The sequence below is a fragment of the Lepus europaeus genome, chromosome 6 (genome assembly GCF_033115175.1).
Source record: "Lepus europaeus isolate LE1 chromosome 6, mLepTim1.pri, whole genome shotgun sequence".
Lineage (NCBI taxonomy): Eukaryota > Metazoa > Chordata > Mammalia > Lagomorpha > Leporidae > Lepus > Lepus europaeus.
This window is the reverse complement of record NC_084832.1, coordinates 86,468,588-86,487,229: the sequence shown is the minus strand read 5'-3', so window position 1 is coordinate 86,487,229 and position 18,642 is coordinate 86,468,588. Positions and strand designations below refer to the sequence as shown.

The following is an 18,642-nucleotide window of genomic DNA, read 5'->3' as shown; positions in this document are numbered from 1 at the left end:
GCTTCTCTCTTTGTAACTCTGCCTTTCAAATAAGTAAATGAACCTTAAAAAAAGAATTTTAAGTAAAATAAAGTGATGTGAGTGGATCCTGATCCAGTATGACTGGGGTCCTTATAAGAAGAGGAGAAGACCATGTGAGGACACAGCAAACCAGGGAGCAAGACCTCAGAGGAAACTAATCCTGCTGCACCTTGACCTTGGAGGTGCAGCCTGCAGCAGTGTGAGAAATGTCTGTTGTCTGAGCCCCCAGCCTGTGGAATTCGTTACAGCAGCTTGAGCTGACATCAGGTAAGAAAAGCAAGGGGAGCAGGCTGGCTGGCTCACTGACCAGTTTTAAGGACACTGCAGTAGTTGTGAACAGGGGTTGGATAAACACACAGGCATCAGTACACAGAGCATCACCTGCACGCCATCAGCCAGCAGGAAGTGTGCGGAGATCAGGAAAGGACAGTCCCCAGGCGCCGGGAACAGCACAGCTCCATCACCACCACTTCCGGGCCGTCATTCATTCCCACCTGGAAAACAGGATGTGGTTTCAGCAGCTACGCTGGGAAACGGCAAACACGCACAACACTCAGAAGTACTGACCATAACTACAAAGCCATACATGTTGATGAGGAGGTACACACTTAAAAATACAAGAAGACAATAAAAATCACCTGAATTCCTACCACAAAGATCTAATCACTATTAATATTTGGTACTTTTCTTCCTCTACTATAGATACATGGGTACTTTAAAAAGAAGGTGGAAAATGGAATTAAAAGACACATTAATTACAGGGCAAAAAAGTTTTGTAATCCTTGCATATTCCAATGGCTGTGTGTTTACGCTGTACCACTTTTCATGTTTTCTTTATAACAGAGGGAAATGTTATTTTCTTTTTTAAGATTTATTTATTTATTTGAAAGTCAGAGTTACACAGAGAGAGGAGGAAAGGCAGAGAGAAAGGGAGAATTCTTCCATCTGCTGGTTCACTCCCCAATTTGCAGCATTGGCTGGAGCAGTGCAGATCGGAAGCCAGGAGCCAAGAGCCTACAGGTCTCCTACATGGGTGCAGGGGTCCAAGGACTTGGGCCATCTTCTACTGCTTTTCCAGGCCACATCAGAGAGCTGAATCAGAAGTGGAGCAGCTGGGACTCGAACCAGAGCCCATATGGGATGCGGGTACTGGAGGCGGTGGCTCTACCCGCTATGCCACAGAGCCAGCCCCGGAAATGTTATTTTCAAATTAAATATTATTTTCAAATTTTATCAGCTATGTAAAAAAATACAAATGGGGCATAACTTTGAAGATGACTATTGATATTTATTTGTGTGAATTTACCAAAGAAAAGTTTCCTGCTTTTATTTTTAATGCAAAAGAAACAGAAATTCAAAATGGCATAAATACTTCATATCAAATCTTTGCTTTTAAAATCCAAGAAATTGGGGGCTGACGTTGTGGCACAGTGGGCTATATTGCTGCTTATGATGTCAGCATTTGAGTGCCGGCTGCTCTGCTTCTGATCCAGCTCTCTGCTAAAGCTTCTGGGAAAAGAGTGGAAGATGGCCCAAGTGCTTGGGCCCCTGTGACCCCTATGGGAAACCAGCATACTGCTCTGGGCTCCTGGCTTTGGCCTGGCCCAGCTCCTGTTCTTGTGGCCATCTGGGGAGTGAATCAGCAGATGGAAGATCTCTTTCTTTTTCTCTGGCTCCCTGTCTCTGTTACTCTGCCTTTCAAATAAATCAGATAAGTCTAAGAAAATTACAAGAAACTGGGCCAGCGCCGTGGCTCAACAGGCTAATCCTCCGCCTAGCGGCGCCGGCACACTGGGTTCTAGTCCCGGTCGGGGCTCCGGATTCTGTCCCGGTTGCCCCTCTTCCAGGCCAGCTCTCTGCTGTGGCCAGGGAGTGCAGGCGGCCATTGGAGGGTGAACCAACGGCAAAGGAAGACCTTTCTCTCTGTCTCTCTCTCTCTCACTGTCCACTCTGCCTGTCAAAAAAAACAAAACAAAAAAAAAAAAAAAAAAAGAAAATTACAAGAAACTGCTAGCGGCCGGTGCCACGGCTCACTAGGCTGATCCTCTGCCTTGCGGCGCCGGCACACCGGGTTCTAGTTCCGGTCGGGGCGCCGGATTCTGTCCTGGTTGCCCCTCTTCCAGCCCAGCTCTCTGCTATGGCCCGGGAAGGCAGTGGAGGATGGCCCAAGTGCTTGGGCCCTGCACCCGCATGGGAGACCAGGAGAAGCACCTGGCTCCTGCCTTCGGATCAGCGCGGTGCGTGGGCTGCAGCGTGTTGGCCGCGGCGGCCATTGGAGGGTGAACCAACGGCAAAAGGAAGACCTTTCTCCCTCTCTCTCTCACTGTCTACTCTGCCTGTCAAAAAAAAAAAAAAGAAAGAAAGAAAGAAAGAAAAGAAACTGCTAGCAACAGAGAGGAGCAGTTTTATTTCTTAATGCTGTATGAATACTTTGTAGTGTTTAAAATGTCCTCTATGAACATTCATTTCTTTGATAGTAAAACTCAAGCACTAATTTTTATTTCCTTCACTATTAAAAATCAGTTCATATATTACAGAATATATGATTTTCAGGATATGCACACTTTTTCAAAACAACAAGAAAGTGACTGAACAGGAAAAATACTCAGAAGATATTATGTTTTCTTTTCCTAAATAGAAATCAGACTCACTTTTTCCAAGGTGTTATATTTTGCAACTTCAAAATCTTGAGGAAAATCAACATTCTCTGTATGAAACCTGAAATTGAATAATTAAAATGTTAACATTAAAGTAGATTTTTATGCTAAACACAATTTCATAAAATTTTTTTGTAGACCTCCTAATTCCTTATGAAATATGTACAAGTCCCTGATGCTTTCTTAAGTGTTCTAGAAATGGCTTCCAGACTGTGGGAAATGAGATGCGTAATTCATGAGCTCTGGTGCCCAGCACTGGGCTTCTCGGGCAAGTGTCCATGCTCAGGAGCAGAGGCACCAACCATAGGGCTGTCTACTCTGTGCTCCCAGGTGGTGCTCACTCCGGCCTGGAACACCTTCACCTCCTCTATAAAACAAAGGACTCAGACTTCTCTTAAATCTGAACTTTGTACTTTGGATTTTGTTCTCTTTTAACATCACTGGTAACAAATATAATAAAAGTATCAAACTATTTAAGGTAACAGAGCCAGCAAGCTGCCCAAATCTCATCACCAGTGGCTTTCTTTTTTTAAAATCAAAGTATCTAATATTTACATCAAACCTCATGAAACTGAGAAGTCAGAAATGATCATCACAACCCTAGTTGGTGGAAAAAGTCTTAAATAAAAGTCTAGTAGAGAGGCCGACGCCGTGGCGCAGTAGGTTAATCCTCTGCCTGCAGTGCCGGCATCCCATATGGGCGCTGGTTCTAGCTCCTGGCTCCTGGCTCCTGGCTTCTGGCTTTGGATCAGTGCAGCTCTGGTCATTGCTGCCACCTGGGGAGTGAACCAACATACGGAAGACCTTTCTCGATGTCTCTCCCTCTCACTGTCTGTGACTCTCTCAAATAAATAAATAAAATCTTTTTTTAAAAAAAACCTAGTAGAGTTAGATAAGCAAAATAAGCTAACATAATAATAGCCTACAAATAATATTTTAATAGTGTGCTTGAGGTTTACAAAACATAAACCCTGCAGAGCCCTGAGAATCAGAGGTGGACAACTTACTTGGTGGGTTCCACAATGTTCTCTTTCTCTGCGACATCATCCAGGAGGAGATCGTCTGTTTTCACATCTAGGAGTAAAACAAACCAAACACTTGTTTACTGCTCAAAGGTTTATTTTAATGAGTTAACATAACTGATGGAATTCAGATTCTTGGATGTATATAAATACCTACCGGAACTGCCTGTCTTTTGATCGGGGGGTAGCGTGATGTCCAGTGCCTGAGTAGGACCATAACTCTCAACATCCAAGAGTTTCCTTTCTTTGATGGATTCCCACACAAAATCTGGGCTTGCAATATGGATGTGTTTCTTTCGGATGGAGTCCAGTTGGTACTGACTCAGAAGATCAGCATTGTCTAAGATTAAATGTGTACACTAAAGACAAAAAATTAATTTGTTATCTATCAGTGAAAACAAAACCCAAACCAATTTTTTAAAAATTTATTTGAGAGGCCGGTGCCGTGGCTTAACAGGCTAATCCTCTACCTTGCGGCACCAGCACACCGGGTTCTAGTCCCGGTCGGGACGCTGGATTCTATCCTGGTTGCCCCTCTTCCAGGCCAGCTCTCTGCTATGGCCCGGGAAGGCAGTGGAGGGTGGCCCAAGTGCTTGGGCCCTGCACCCGCATGGGAGACCAGGAGAAGCACCTGGCTCCTGGCTTCGGATCAGTGCAATGTGCCGGCCGCAGCTGCCATTGGAGGGTGAACCAACGGCAAAGGAAGACCTTTCTCTCTGTCTCTCCCTCTCACTATCCACTCTGCCTGTCAAAAAAATAAAAAAAAAAAATTTATTTGAGAGGTAGAGTTACAGACACTGCTTCGGATCGGCGCAGTGTCAGCCGTAGCGGCTATTTAGGGAGTGAACCAATGGAAGGAAGACCTTTCTCTCTCTGTCTCTCTCTCTCACTGTCTATAACTCTGCCTGTCAGATAAAAAAAAAAAAGTTTATGTACACTGGCCAAAAAAATTTTCAAAAGGCTGCACTCACAGGATGTGAGTGCTTCTAAAGCCAAGAGAGCATGCTGGCAGTTCTCCACCCAGAAGACAAATTGAAAAGGTAGAGTGGGTGTGTATTAGTCATCCACCTGCAGAGATGGTAAGCCTCATGAGTAAGGGATTTCTACCTACACTGGAGGGAAATATAGCCATTCCATTTCCCATACTCAGCTTGACCCCGTGATTCACAGAACACATGATGCTTATTGTGGCCAAGCCTTAGGGCTATGGCCCAGGGAGAGGCAGGCTGGGTCAGCCCCATCTATAAAGAGAGGGGCAAAGGTCTGGGACAAGCAAACCCTGGAGCGAATGCTTTTGGATCTCAATTTCTACTTTTTATAAGAAGGTGATTAATAAAGAAATTAGCCCCGATTACTTCCAAGACTTCATCCAGCTGTGAAATTATCTAAATTCTCAGATTGACAGTTCATTTCAAGAAAGGGAAGGGAGCTTCCTCTTGCCTTTAAATAAGTATAAAAATAGCACAAGCTCCACGACAAACATCAGCTGATACTGAATGACTCTCTGTCCTGTGGGAGCCACACTCACAGGTGTCACTCAGTGTGGGCACGCTGGTAAGTGACCACAGTGGGCTTTTTGCAAACGTTGTGCACTGTCACTTTTCTCCTCTGAGAATAATCTGGCTGGTCTGAAGTTCTATTCATGTCTTTGGTTGTGCTCTAACAACATGTCTTCAAAGACATGCAGGATTTTCTGCAGCCCATGGGAGAAGGGGCTGGGCCACTCTTGACCCGGGGGCGGTGCCACAATTTCTCCTGCTACCAATCTTCTCTGCTTCATGCTTATAACCATGACCCTTGTTCCCTGAACGCACCATGTTTATCATACAATAGTTTATGAGACTTGGAAATACCTGGGGATTTAACCAAAGAGAAAACTTTCCACCGTTTTCCTTAATGTCACTTTGTAGCTTTTTCTTCTGCTGTCGAGGTAAGTACTTGACTTTCAAACAGAAGGTACAGTTTGCAAAGATTCCCATAGTCATCCTGCGAGAAAGAATATTTCAAGTCATAGTTTTTAAGGACTCTCTTTTAGGTGAATATATTGACAATGAATTTAGAATTATTCTACATGCAAACTGTGGAGACAATGGCCGTTATTATTTTATTTCTATTGATTTATCTTTATTAATTTTGAAAGGCAGACAGACAGACATACACACATACACACACACACACATATTCCATCTGCTGGTTCATGCCCCAGATGGCCACAATAGTTGTGGCTGGGCCAGGATGAAACCAGGAGCCAGGAGCTCTATTCAGGTCTCCTTATATGGGTGGCAGGGATTTAAATAATTAAGCCATCATCTCTTGCCTCCCAGACACACTGGCAAAAAGGTGGATTGGAAGCAGTTGGGGGACTTGAACCCAGGCACTTTGATATGGGAAGCAGGTGTCCCAAGAGGCAATTTAACCTGCTGGGCCACAATGTCATTTTGTCCCTTTTGTGCTCACTTTGATGACAGCCATTCCTCAAAAAGAAAAAAAAAAAGTTTGTTACCATCAACTGCTGGTTCACTCTCCAAGTGCCCACAACAGCCAGGGCTGGGCCAGGCTGATGCTAGGAGCCAGGAACTCAGTCAGAGACTCTTTTGTGGGTGGCAGGGACCCAAGTGCTTGAGCCATCACCTACTGCCTCGCAGGGGGCACATTAGCAGGAATTTAGAATCAGAAGAGCCGGGACTCAAATCTAGGCATATGGGATGTGGGAGTCCCATGTAGCATGTCAGCCACTGCACCAAACACCACCCTAAAATGGCCATATGGGGCCGGCTCTGTGGCATACTGGGTAGAACTACACAGTTCCGGCATCCAAGATGGGTGCTGGTTCGAGTCCTAGGTGCCCCACTTGCGATCCAGCTCTCTGCTAATGGCATGAGAAAGCATCAGAAGATGGCCCAAGTTCTTGGGCCCCTGCACCCATGTGGGAGACCCAGAAGAAGCTCCTGGCTCCTGGCGTTGGATTGGCACAGCTCGGGCCATTGCAGCCAATTAGGGAGTGAACCAGCTGATGGAAGACCTCTCTCTCTCTCTCTCTCCCTCTCTCTCTCTCTCTCTCTGTGTGTGTAACTCCAACTTTCAAATAAATAAAAAAATCTTTAAAAAAAGACTCCATTTAAAAAAATGGCCATTCTTTTTAAAAAATTGTGACCATTATATAATCACAAAAATGAACATTCTCCTAGCTTGCAATATGTGTCCTGGTTTTTTAGAATTATTTATAGCTTTTAAAAGGTTTTTGGGGGCCAGCACCACAGCTCACTTGGATAATCCTCTGCCTGCGGCGCTGGCACCCCAGGTTCTAGTCCCAGTTGGGGCGCCGGATTCTGTCCTGGTTGCTCCTCTTCCAATCCAGCTCTCTGCTGTGGCCCGGGAGTGCAGTGGAGGATGACCCAAGTGCTTGGCCCTGCACCCACATGGGAGACTGGTTGTGGGGGGTGGCACCTGACTCCTGATTTGGATCAGTGCAGTGCCGACTGTAGCGGCCATTTGCGGGGGGTGAACCAACGGAAGGAAGACCTTTCTCTCTGTCTCTCTCTAAAAATAAAAAAACAAAAACATTGGCCGGCGCCGTGGCTCAACAGGCTAATCCTCCGCCTTGCGGCGCCGGCACACCGGGTTCTAGTCCCGGTCGGGGCACCGATCCTGTCCCGGTTGCCCCTCTTCCAGGCCAGCTCTCTGCTGTGGCCAGGGAGTGCAGTGGAGGATGGCCCAAGTGTTTGGGCTCTGCACCCCATGGGAGACCAGGAGAAGCACCTGGCTCCTGCCATCGGATCAGCGCTGTGCGCCGGCCGCAGCGCGCTACCGCGGCGGCCATTAGAGGGTGAACCAACGGCAAAGGAAGACCTTTCTCCCTGTCTCTCTCTCTCACTGTCCACTCTGCCTGTCAAAAATAAAAAAAAAATAAAAAAAATAAATAATAAAAAATAAAAAAACAAAAACAAAAAAATTTTAAAAAAAGTTTTTTTAGGGCCAGTGTCACGGCTTCGTGGGTTATGCCACAGCCTGTAGGGCCAGCATCACATATGGATGCTGGTTCAAGTCCCAGCTGCTTCATTTACAATCCAGCTCCCTGCTAATGGCCTGGGAAAGCAACAGAAGATAGCCTGAGTTCTTGGGCCCCTGCACCCATGTGGGAGATCTGGAAGAAGCTCTTGGTTTATGCCTGGCTCAGGCCTGGTGTTTGAGGCCATCTGGGAAGTGAACCAGTGGGTGAACGATCTCTTCCTGTCTTTCTCTGTAACTCTTTCAAAATAACAAATAAATATTCTTAAAAAATGTGTTTTATTTCTTTGTTTTCATTTTATATCAAAGGCACAGAGACAGACCCAGAGACAGAAGGGGTTCATTCCCAAAATGCTGCTCACAACAGCCAGGAACCAGGAACTCAATCCAGGCCTCCCACATGCATGGCAGGGACCCAAGTACTTGGCCCATCATCAGTGGCCTCCCAGGCACATTAGCAGGAGACTGGATCCGGGCGTGGAAACCAGGCACTCCCATACAGGATGTTTCCTAAGTACAGAGCCAGCTCTAACACACTCCACAAAGTAAGCTGCTGACAGGCAGGCTGGTGGGCTCGGGTTCCCGTAGGTGCACCATCCGCCCGCCTCTCACTGCGCGCCTAGGAACGCAGTTCTGTTAGAATACCCTGCTCCCGGAAAGTGAAGAGGCAACCGACAGAATGGGAAAAATATTTGCAAACTATGCAACAGATAAAGGATTAATAACCAGAATCTACAATGAGATCAAGAAACTCCACAACAACAAAACAAACAATCCACTTAAGAGATGGGCCAAGGATCTCAATAGACATTTTTCAAAAGAGGAAATCCAAATGGCCAACAGGCACATGAAAAAATGTTCAGGATCACTAGCAATCAGGGAAATGCAAATCAAAACCACAATGAGGTTTCACCTCACCCCAGTCAGAATGGCTCACATTCAGAAATCTACCAACAATAGATGCTGGAGAGGATGTGGGGAAAAAGGGACACTAACCCACTGTTGGTGGGAATGTAAAGTGGTAAAGCCACTATGGAAGTCAGTCTGGAGATTCCTCAGAAACCTGAACATAACCCTACCATACAACCCAGCCATCCCACTCCTTGGAATTTACCCAAAGGAAATTAATTTGGCAAATAAAAAAGCTGTCTGCACCTTAATGTTTATTGCAGCTCAATTCACAATAGCTAAGACCTGGAATCAACCTAAATGCCCATCAACAGTAGACTGGATAAAGAAATTATGGGACATGTACTCATAGAATACTATACAGCAGTCAAAAACAATGAAATCTGGTCATTTGCAACAAAATAGAGGAATCTGGAAAACATCATGCTGAGTGAATTAAGCCAGTCCCAAAGGTACAAATATCATATGTTCTCCCTGATCGGTGACAACCAACCGAGCACCAAAAAGGAAACCTGTTGAAGTGAAATGGACACTTTGAGAAACAGTGACTTGATCAGCCCTTGCCCTGACTGTTGATGAACAACTTAATACTTTATCCCTTTTAGTATTTTTTTGTTCTGCTTAATACTATTGGTTGAACTCTGTAATTAATACACAATTATTCTTAAGTGTTGAAACTTAACTGAAAAGTGATCCCTGTTAAATATGAGTGGGAATAAGAGAAGGCGGAGATGTACAATTTGGGACATGTTCAATCGGACTTGCCCCAAATGGTAGAGTTAGAAACGTGCCAGGGGATTCCAATATAATCCCATCAAGGTTGCATATACCAGTGTCATCTCACTAGTCCAAGTGATCAATTTCTGTTCACAACTGATCATAATGATAGTATTAAGAGTCAAAGGGATCACATAAACAAGACTAGTGTCTACAAATACTAACTGATAGAATAAAAAAGGGAGAGAACAATCCAATATGGGAAACGGGATACACAGCAGACTCATAGAATGGCAGATGTCCTAAACAGCACTGTGGCCTCAGAATCAGCCCTTAAGGCATTCAGATCCAGCTAAAAAGCCCATGAGAGTATTTTAGGCATGGAAAGCCAAGACACTCTGGCAAACAAAAACAAAAACATACCTATATGAAAGATCTCTGCGAGTGAGATCCCAGTGGAAAGAACAGGTCATCAAAGAAGGAGGTACCTTTCTCTGAAGGGAGGAGAGAACTTCCACTTTGACTATCACCTTGTCTAAATAAGATCGAAGTCAGCGAACTCAAAAGGCCTCCATAGCCTTGGCAACTCATGACAAGAGCCTAGGATGATTACTGACACCATAAACAAGTGTCAATTTGCTAAGTCAACAACAGGAGTCATTGTGCACTTACTCCTCATGTAGGATCTCTGTCCTAAATGCGCTGTACATTGTGATTTAATGCTATAACTAGTACTCAAACAGTACTTTACACTTTGTGTTTCTGTGTGGGTGCAAACTGTTGAAATCTTTACTAAATATATGCTAAATTGATCTTCTGTATATAAAGAGAATTGAAAATGAATCTTGATGTGAATGGAAGGGGAGAGGGAGCAGAAGAGGGGAGGGTTGTGGGTGGGAGGGAAGTTATGGGGGGGAAAAAGCCATTGTAATCCATAAGCTGTACTTTGGAAATTTATATTCATTAAATAAAAGTTTTATTTATTTAAAAAAAAATCAAAAAGCAAGTAAAAAAAAAAAATAGAATACCCTGCTCCCGGCAGCCTGGAGCTACCCTACTACCCTGCAGGGGGGCATGCTTTCCCTCCCGGCTCTGTACCCCCTCTCCCTTCCCTCACGCTCCCTCATGGCATCCCGCTCCCACAATAGGGCTTCAGGCTGCCTAGTTCCTTTGCCCTGCTAGCGACCGGTGCAGCGCCACCACCTCCCAGATACCTGCCCATGCTCACCGTGCTCACTGGCGATATGCCACGTCCCTAACCTAGGCCTCCCCGCCCCCCACCTCCACTCCCGTCCCCTCTTGGCAACTGCCTACCACTGTCCTGCTGGCCTCTCAAGCTGCCCCAGCGATCCTTACTTTCCACCCATACAGCCCAATCTGTGTGCCATACAGCCCAGCTGGCTGCCACCATGGCCCATTTCCCATCAGTTGAGTTCTGCCTCATTGCCCCCTTCCTCCACTTCTGCCTGGCCCTGCCTCCGAATGTCACTCCACTCTCCACTCCGGAGCTCCAAAATTCTTGTGTTTGAAGGAACTGAATTTCAAATACTATTTGAATTCTTGATCATTAGCTCAAGGCCTGTTGGCTCTCTCCGGCCTTATCCTGCCCTGCCCCCTCTCTCTCTCCCACCCTGTCCTGGCCACACAGGCCTTGTCGCATGGTGAAACTTCAGGACACAGTCCTCAGGTCTCCTACAGGCCCTCTCCCACACTGTACACCCTCCTAGCACCTAGCAGTCTGTTCAAGGAATGAACAAGTCAGAGGTCCCCTCATTTCTTTTTTCTTTTAATGAGGTCTGGTTGATTTCACTCTGCTTTTCCATAACTTTAACACTTACTAGTTTCATAATTGTTGGTTGCCTTTTACATACAAATTATTAATAGTTAGCATACGAGTAGGTATAAGGGCTGAAAATGATGGATACTCTAAAAGATATTACACCACACTATTTAGGTTAATCTAGCCTATTATTAATCTCAGACAATTAACAAGCAGATAGACAGGGGGCCAACGCTGTGGAATAGTGGATAAAGCTGCCGCCTGCAGTGCCAGCATTCCATGTGGGTGCTGGTTCGAGTCCCAGTTGCCCCACTTCTGATCCAGCTCCCTGCTAATGTGCCTGGGAAAGCAGTGGAGGATGACCCAAGTCTTTGGGCCCCTGCACCTACGTGGGATACTGAAAGGAAGCTCTTGGCTCCTGGTTCTTGGCTTTGGCCTGGCGCAGCCCTGGCCAATTTGGCCATCTGGGGAATGAACCAGTGGATCTCTCTCTGTCTCTCCCTCTCTCTCTATAACTGACTTTCCAATAAACAAATAAAATCTTAAAAAAATCTATATTAAGAAAAGGAAACACTTATTTCTGTGTAAAAACCTGAAATCCACACAAATGAGGGTTTTTTTTTTTTTAAAGATTTATTTATTTATTTGAAAGAGTTACAGAGAGGCAGAGGCAGAAAGAGAGAGATAGAGATAGAGAAAGAGAGAGAGGTCTTCCATCCACTGGTTCACTCCCCAAATGACTGCAATGGCAGAGCTGGGCCAATCCAAAGCCAGGAACCAAGGAGCTTCTTCCGGGTCTCCCACGAGGGTGCAGGGGCCCAAGGACTGAGAGAGAGAGGTAGTCCATTCACTGGTTCACTCCACAAAAGCAGTGGAAGATGGCCCAAGTCCTTGGGCCCCTGCACCTATGTGGGAGACCCAGAAAAAGCTCCTGGCTCCTGGCTCCTGGCTTTGGATTGGCCCAGTTCCAGCTGTTGTGGCCATCTGGGGAGTGAACCAGCACTCTCTGTAACTCTGCCTTTCAAATAAATCTTAAAAAAAAAAAAAAGTTCATGGAAAATGCATATTATGAATACCTATGTGTTTACTTCAAATTTTTTTTGCAGTAAAATAAATCTATCTTATAATTCCATTGTCCACAAATGTTTTGAAGACCCTCATGCAATACCATTCCTCTGGCCTCGGCCAACTACCTTAGGCTGAAGTAGGCAGCTGCTCAGGCCCACCTTCAGCTCTGTCCTGGGTATATTCTTTTTTAAAATGCTTTTTATTGTTTATTTTCATCTAGTTGAAAGGTGGGGTAACAGAGAGGAGAGAAAGAAAGAGAGAGAGAAAGATCTTTCATCCACTGGTTTATTCCCCAAATGCCCTGCTGTTCGAAGCTGAAGTCAGGAGCCCCAGAACTCCACCCGAGTCTTCCACATGGGTGGCAGGGGTCCAACGACTTGAGCCATCATTGGCTGTAGGGAACCACAGGCTGGCCACCTGTGTGAACCTCCTCATCTACATAGCTTGCAGCAATCGGTCGACCACAAGGCCTACGAAAACAGCCAGGTGAAACAGATGAAACAGAATAGACTCTGCATAAACAACTAGGAGGAACCCGGTGAAACAGATGAAGTTGAGGCAGGACGGACTCTGCATAAGCAATTAGGAAGAACCAGGTGAAACAGATGAACTTTCGACCTGAGGCTATACATGCCCTTTCATCTGATTGGACGGATATTAGCATAAAGGGACATTGGGATCTGGGCGGGCCGGCGCGGCCGCCGCCGTGGCACCTCCTCTTCTTTTCTCCTCTCCCCACTTTCCTTTTGCCCCCACAAGTGAAAGTTCCTTGAGAACCGATGAACAGTGACCGTGTCGTGACTGCGTTGGACCCTCGCTGGCGAGGGTCTGACAATTGGCTGCCTCCAAAGATGTGTTACCACGAGGCCGGATCGGAGGTAGAGTACCTATGAGTCAAACCAGGCATCCTTTTACGGAATGAGGATGTCACGTGCAGCGGCCTCATCTGCTGCGCCACAATGCCTGCCCCGGGTGTATTCTTGTCTTGTGTTTTTAATGTTTTCTAGTAAAGTAATTCATGGTAACGATTGCAGATTTGGAAACACAGAATGCATAACAGCAAAAAAAGAAAAACTCAAAACCTAAGGGTTACATTAAAATATCTTGTTCTGTCTTTTTTCTTCCAGGCTTTTTATTTTAGGTCTATAATGGAAAATCAAAATTAAAATTAACCTATATACACAATACCTATCCTGTTATTATCAGCAAACATGATATCTTTTTTAAAAAAGATTTATTTATTTATTTAAAAGAGTTACAGAGAGACAGAGATCTTCCACCTGCTGCTGACTCCCCAAATGGCTGAAACAGGCAGAGATGGCCCAATCAGAAGTCAAGATACAAGAGCTTCTTCCAGGTCTTCCATGCGGGTGCAGGGGCCTAAGCACTTGGGCCATCCTCTACTGCTTTCCCAGGCCATCAGCCAGGAGCTGGATCGGAAGTGGAGAAGCCGGGATTAGAACCGGCGCCCATATGGTATGCCAAGCAGCAACTTTACCTGCTACACCATAGCGCTGTCCCAGCATGATGTCTTTAGCATTTTGCCATTCAGCATTCTTAGAACACACTTTCAGTAGGGGCTGGTGTTGTGGCACAGCAGATTAAGCCACTGCACGTGATGCCAGCATCTCATATGGGAGCGCCTGTTTAAGTCCCAGCTGCTCTTCTTCCCACCCAGCTCTCTGCTGATGGGAAAGCAGCCGCTGATGGCTCAAGTATTTGGGTCCTTGCCAAACATGTGAGAAACCTGAATACAGTTCTGGGATCCTGGCTTCTGCCTGGCCTGGCCCTAGCTGGTGAAGCCATTTCAGGAGTGAACCAGTGGATGAAAGATCTCTCTCTGTCTCTCCCTTTCTCTCTGTAACTCTGTTTTTCAGATAAATAAAATAAATATTTTTTTAAATAAAAACACTTTTAGTAGAGGCTATCTTAATTATATACCATAAATAAACTTCTGGTTAGAAAATTAAATGTTTTTTAATTTCATATCATAAAAAGCTGTAATGAATTGCTTGCTTGTGAATCTTTGTAAAATTACTGAATTCAAAGAGTTTCAAAATGTTATTTATATCAATCATTGGAATGGGAGTTTGGCACAGTGGTTAAGCCCAGGTTAGGATGCCCTATCTCACACTGGAGTGTCAAGGTTCAAGTCATGGCTCTATTTTCCATTCTAGCCTCCTGCTGCACACCTTGGGAGGCAACAGTGAAGGATCAAGTACCTGGGTCCCTGCCACCAGAGTGGGAGACCTGGATGGAGTTCCAAGCTCCTGGTTTCAGCTTGGTCAGCCCTGGCTGTTGTGGGCATTTGGGGAATGAACCAGCAGACAGGAGATCTCTCTTACTTTCTCTCTGCCTTTTAAATAAATTAAAAATAAATAGATAAAAATTGAACATAAATTTTAAAAATGTAATAAAAGAAAAAAATTAACCCCCATGAAGGAAATACAGAAAGCTCTCCAAGAGATGGAAATGTTCTAAACTAGATTGTGGTGATAGAGCACAATTTAGTAACTTTCCTACAAATTTTCTGATTTGTGCAATTAAAATGGGTGAATTTAATGGTATGTAAATCATACTTCCATAAAGTTGCTTTTTTAAAAAAAAGATTTATTTATTTATTTGAAAGAGTTACACAGAGAAAGAAGAAGAGGTAGAAAGAGAGAGAGAGGTCTTCTATCCACTGGCTAACTCCCCAATTGGCCACAACAGCTGGAGCTGATCCAAAGCCAGGAGCCTCTTTCGGGTCTCCCACACGGGTGCAGGGGCCCAAAGACTTCTACTGCTTTCTCAGGCCATAGCAGGGAGCTGGATTGGAAGTGGAACAGCCAGGACTTGAACTGGTGCCCACATGGAATGCTGGCACTGCAGGTGGTGGCTTTACCCACTACGCCACAGCGCCGGCCCCCATAAAGTTGTTTTTCAAAAGTACCTACCATCCCTCCATCCAAAAATAATCCCACTGTTGGATATCTTGATATATTTCTTTCTGGTATTACTCTTCCCTATATCATTACATTTTATAACTTTTTAATAAAAATATACATTATTTATTGTATATTTAATTTTGTAGCCAGTCTCTATTTATTATTATTATTTATTTATTTGTTTGTTTGACAGGCAGCATAATAGAAACAGAGAGGGACACACAGAGACATCTTCCATTCACTGGTTTACTCCCCAGATGGTTGCAATGGCTGCAGCCAGGTTCTGGCTGAATCCAAGAGCCAGGAACTCCATGCAGGTCTCCAGCATGGGTGGCAGGGACCCCAGTACTTGGGCAATCGTTTGCTGCTTTTTTCAGATGCATAAGCAGGGAGCTGGATCAGAAGCAGAGCAGCTGGGACTAAAACTGGCCGGGACTAGATCTGATATGGGATGCTGGCACTGAAAACCATGGTTTAACCTGCTGTGCCACAATGCCAGCCTCTCTTATTTTTCTTTTAATGAGAATTTTCCCATGTCATCAAATATTCTTTGAAAGTATTTGCAGTGGCTACATAAGCTATGTTCATTTCATTTCACACCATGTCACAGGATATTTGGTTATTTAAAATTGCTCTCAGCAGGTTAAGCCACAGCTTGGGACACCAGTATCCCATAGAGAAGTCCTGGGATCAAGTCCCAGCTCCTCTGAAGTGACACCTTGACAGCAGGGGCTCCATTTTAGAGCATCCGAGACTCCATCTTGAGAAAGCACCCCCCTCCCCAGTGTGAGACTATGGTCTGAAACTAACTATGATCTAAAACTAAGACAATAACAGTATACTACATGCCACTTGGCAGAACATAGAAATCCCCTTGCATGCTTGCTCAAGCTTAAAACAGTTGGCTGCACTTGGATTAATGTTATTTGTCTATGTCCCAGATATGATTTAGGTCAGTATCTGGACAAATGTCAAGATTGTAATTGGTGTGGTTAAGATTGTAATTGGTGTTGTTAAGATTGTAACTGGTACTGTCAAGACTATAATCGATATTAGTTTTGCATATGCTTTAGGTCAGCTTGACCCTAGCAACCATGTATTCCCCCCTCCCTTCCTTGTGGTTTTTGCCTTTATAAACCCTGTTGCTATGAGCTTTGGGGTTGAGAGTTCTTTAGGGCATGAGCCGGCTGTCCACCATTGGCAATAAAGGACCATCAAATTTTATCAATGTGGTGCTCCTCTGTTTGCACTCGCTCAGGTGCAACACTTCCACCTTGATCCAGCTCATCGCTAAAGTGCACGGGAAGGCAGCAGATGATGACCCAAGTACTTGGGTTCCTGCCAGCCACTGGGGATGCCAAGATGGAGTTCCTAGCTCCTGGTTTCAGGCTGACCCAGGCCTGGCTATTGCAGGCATTTTGGGAGTGAACCAGCAGTTGGAAAAATCTTTCTCCCTCTCTCTGTGTCACTATGCCTTTCAAATAAATAAACAAGTAAACCTTAAAAAAAAAAAAAAAAAACCTGTTCACTTTTACATATATACTTTGAGGAAAATATTTATACCTAAATTTGTGGCCAAATCTGTCATTGTTTTCTAAGAATAGATGGCTAGAAGTGGGATTACTGAATCAAAAAGTATGAGCATTTTCCAGCCCTTATTTCTGATGCGATAGAATCTACGTAACCAAATTTACCATCTCAACCACACTTAAACAGTGTGCAGTTCAGTGGCACCGAGCCCCCCACCTCCACCCCGTTGTGAACCCATAGCATTCACATCTTGGATACAAGTCTCTGGCCTGTTGCCAGCACCCCAGGCTGCCAGGAAAGCACACCTAAGTAAGGTCTCAGGTCTCTCCCCCTGCATTCTCCTGGCTCCTACCGGAGTGCCAGGTCGCAAGCCCGGCCTCCCGCCCGTCTCATAGCTCCTCCTGCTTGCTGCCAGCGCCCGCTCGGTTCTCGCCAGCACTCTTTACAGGTGTGTAGGGCTCGAAGGGCCCCTGGCGAGGAGGGCGAGTCTGCAAGGAGTCGCTCCGGTCTGCCCCCTCCGCAACTCCAGGGCAAGGGCTCATCGCCTTCCTACCCCGCACCCGGCTGCAGCATCCGCAGATCGCGGACACAGCCGTGGGCAAGAGGCTTCCGGATTCCCAGGTCCCGCCTTCACCCGGAGCTCGCGTCGGCTCCTGTCGGAAAGCCCCGGGCCGTCCCCGGCCAGAAGTCTTCCGGGGCCCTTCTCGGATGGGCTGCCCTCCTCCGGGCCTCGCGGTGGCCGCACACCTCCCCACGGGCAGCAGTCCACTGTCACGGCAATTCCTCCCGAGGGTCAGGGCTGCGGGGTGGGGGCCGTGCCTAGAATCCGGCCCACTTCCGATGCACCGTAGAGCTTGCAGTAATGCGAACTCACTGAGAAACCTTCCTCATCAGTGAAAGCCCAGGGTCACGGCCAAGCCTTCTGACGCTGCGTGCGCGTTCGAACTCAAACGGTATCCATAGGACCTCCTTAACGGGATCCCTAAGCCGCTAAAAAGCAGAGGCACTCTTTTTTATTTTTTTTTCTTTTGTTCCAATGATCCCCATAGCATACAGCATAGGGCCTAATAAATGCTTGTGGGATAAAAGATCAAGTCAAACGCAGTGAACGAGCAAACTCAGGGTGCACTTCTCCGGTATCAGCACACTGCGCTCGGAATAGTGTTACTTTTCCCTGCCACTTAGCAGGCCGGGATCAGAGAACCGCTGCAGCTAGGTCCCGGGTTTTCCAGGAGCCGAGCTCGCCCACCAGACCCCCCTGCAGATACCGTCGGACCCGCAGCCCGCGCACTGCTTCCGTCAGGGCGCTCCCTATGCCTCCCCAGGTCCGGTCCGGTTACGCTGCCCGAGTGTTCATCAAACCACTCACTGCACATTCGCGCAAGCGCCTCTGAAGCCTAACCGAAAGAAGAGGGGACGCTGGGCACCCAGGAAACAGGAAACACCGCATTCTACCGCGAGTCGCTCATTTCGCAGCGCAAAGCTGGGGTCCGGGGACCCGCGTCTGCCGCCAGGTGCGGTGGGCGCCCTCCCTCCGCCCCGTGGGCAGTAACCCTAACGCCGAGCCGACCCCAGGCCTGAGGACGCCACAGATCCCGGCAGCCCGAAGCCCAAAGCAACCGCTGCATAGCCGCGGTCGGACCCCGTGCTGGCCACGACTACTGGAACCCGGTGCCGGACACCCCGGGCGCCACGCACCTGCCACAAAATCCGGCCGCTGCGGGCGCTCCACCGATTTCAGGCGCTCGCTGCTCCGACGCTGCGGGCTCTTCCGCCTCCAGTGCTGCCCTGGAGGGCGGCCAGGCGGGCGGGGCGAAGCGATCGCCCCCGCACTCCGCCCTGCGCCCCTCCCAACCCCGCGCACGAGCGAGTAGGCGGGTTCCCGGAGGTGGAGGTGCGGGTCGGGACCGAGCTCAGGCCAGTGCCTCTTCCAGGGTCAGTCCGACGGTTCAGGACTTTATCTTGGGTTCATTCTTCAGGAGGGATTTGCCCAAGGGGGAACT

General features: G+C 46.7%; 1 protein-coding gene across 1 annotated transcript in view; it reads right to left on the bottom strand.

The window, feature by feature from the left end:
• PARP4 (poly(ADP-ribose) polymerase family member 4) overlaps positions 1 to 18,425 on the bottom strand; it is a 93,929-nt gene extending 75,504 nt beyond the window's left edge. The window contains 7 exon segments of the mRNA XM_062194495.1: positions 403 to 461; positions 464 to 515; positions 2,673 to 2,739; positions 3,686 to 3,752; positions 3,858 to 4,059; positions 5,554 to 5,686; positions 18,338 to 18,425. Coding sequence (XP_062050479.1) covers positions 403 to 461; positions 464 to 515; positions 2,673 to 2,739; positions 3,686 to 3,752; positions 3,858 to 4,059; positions 5,554 to 5,685 — 579 coding nt within the window. The 5' untranslated portion in view covers position 5,686; positions 18,338 to 18,425.
• Positions 18,426 to 18,642: the final 217 nt, after the last annotated feature.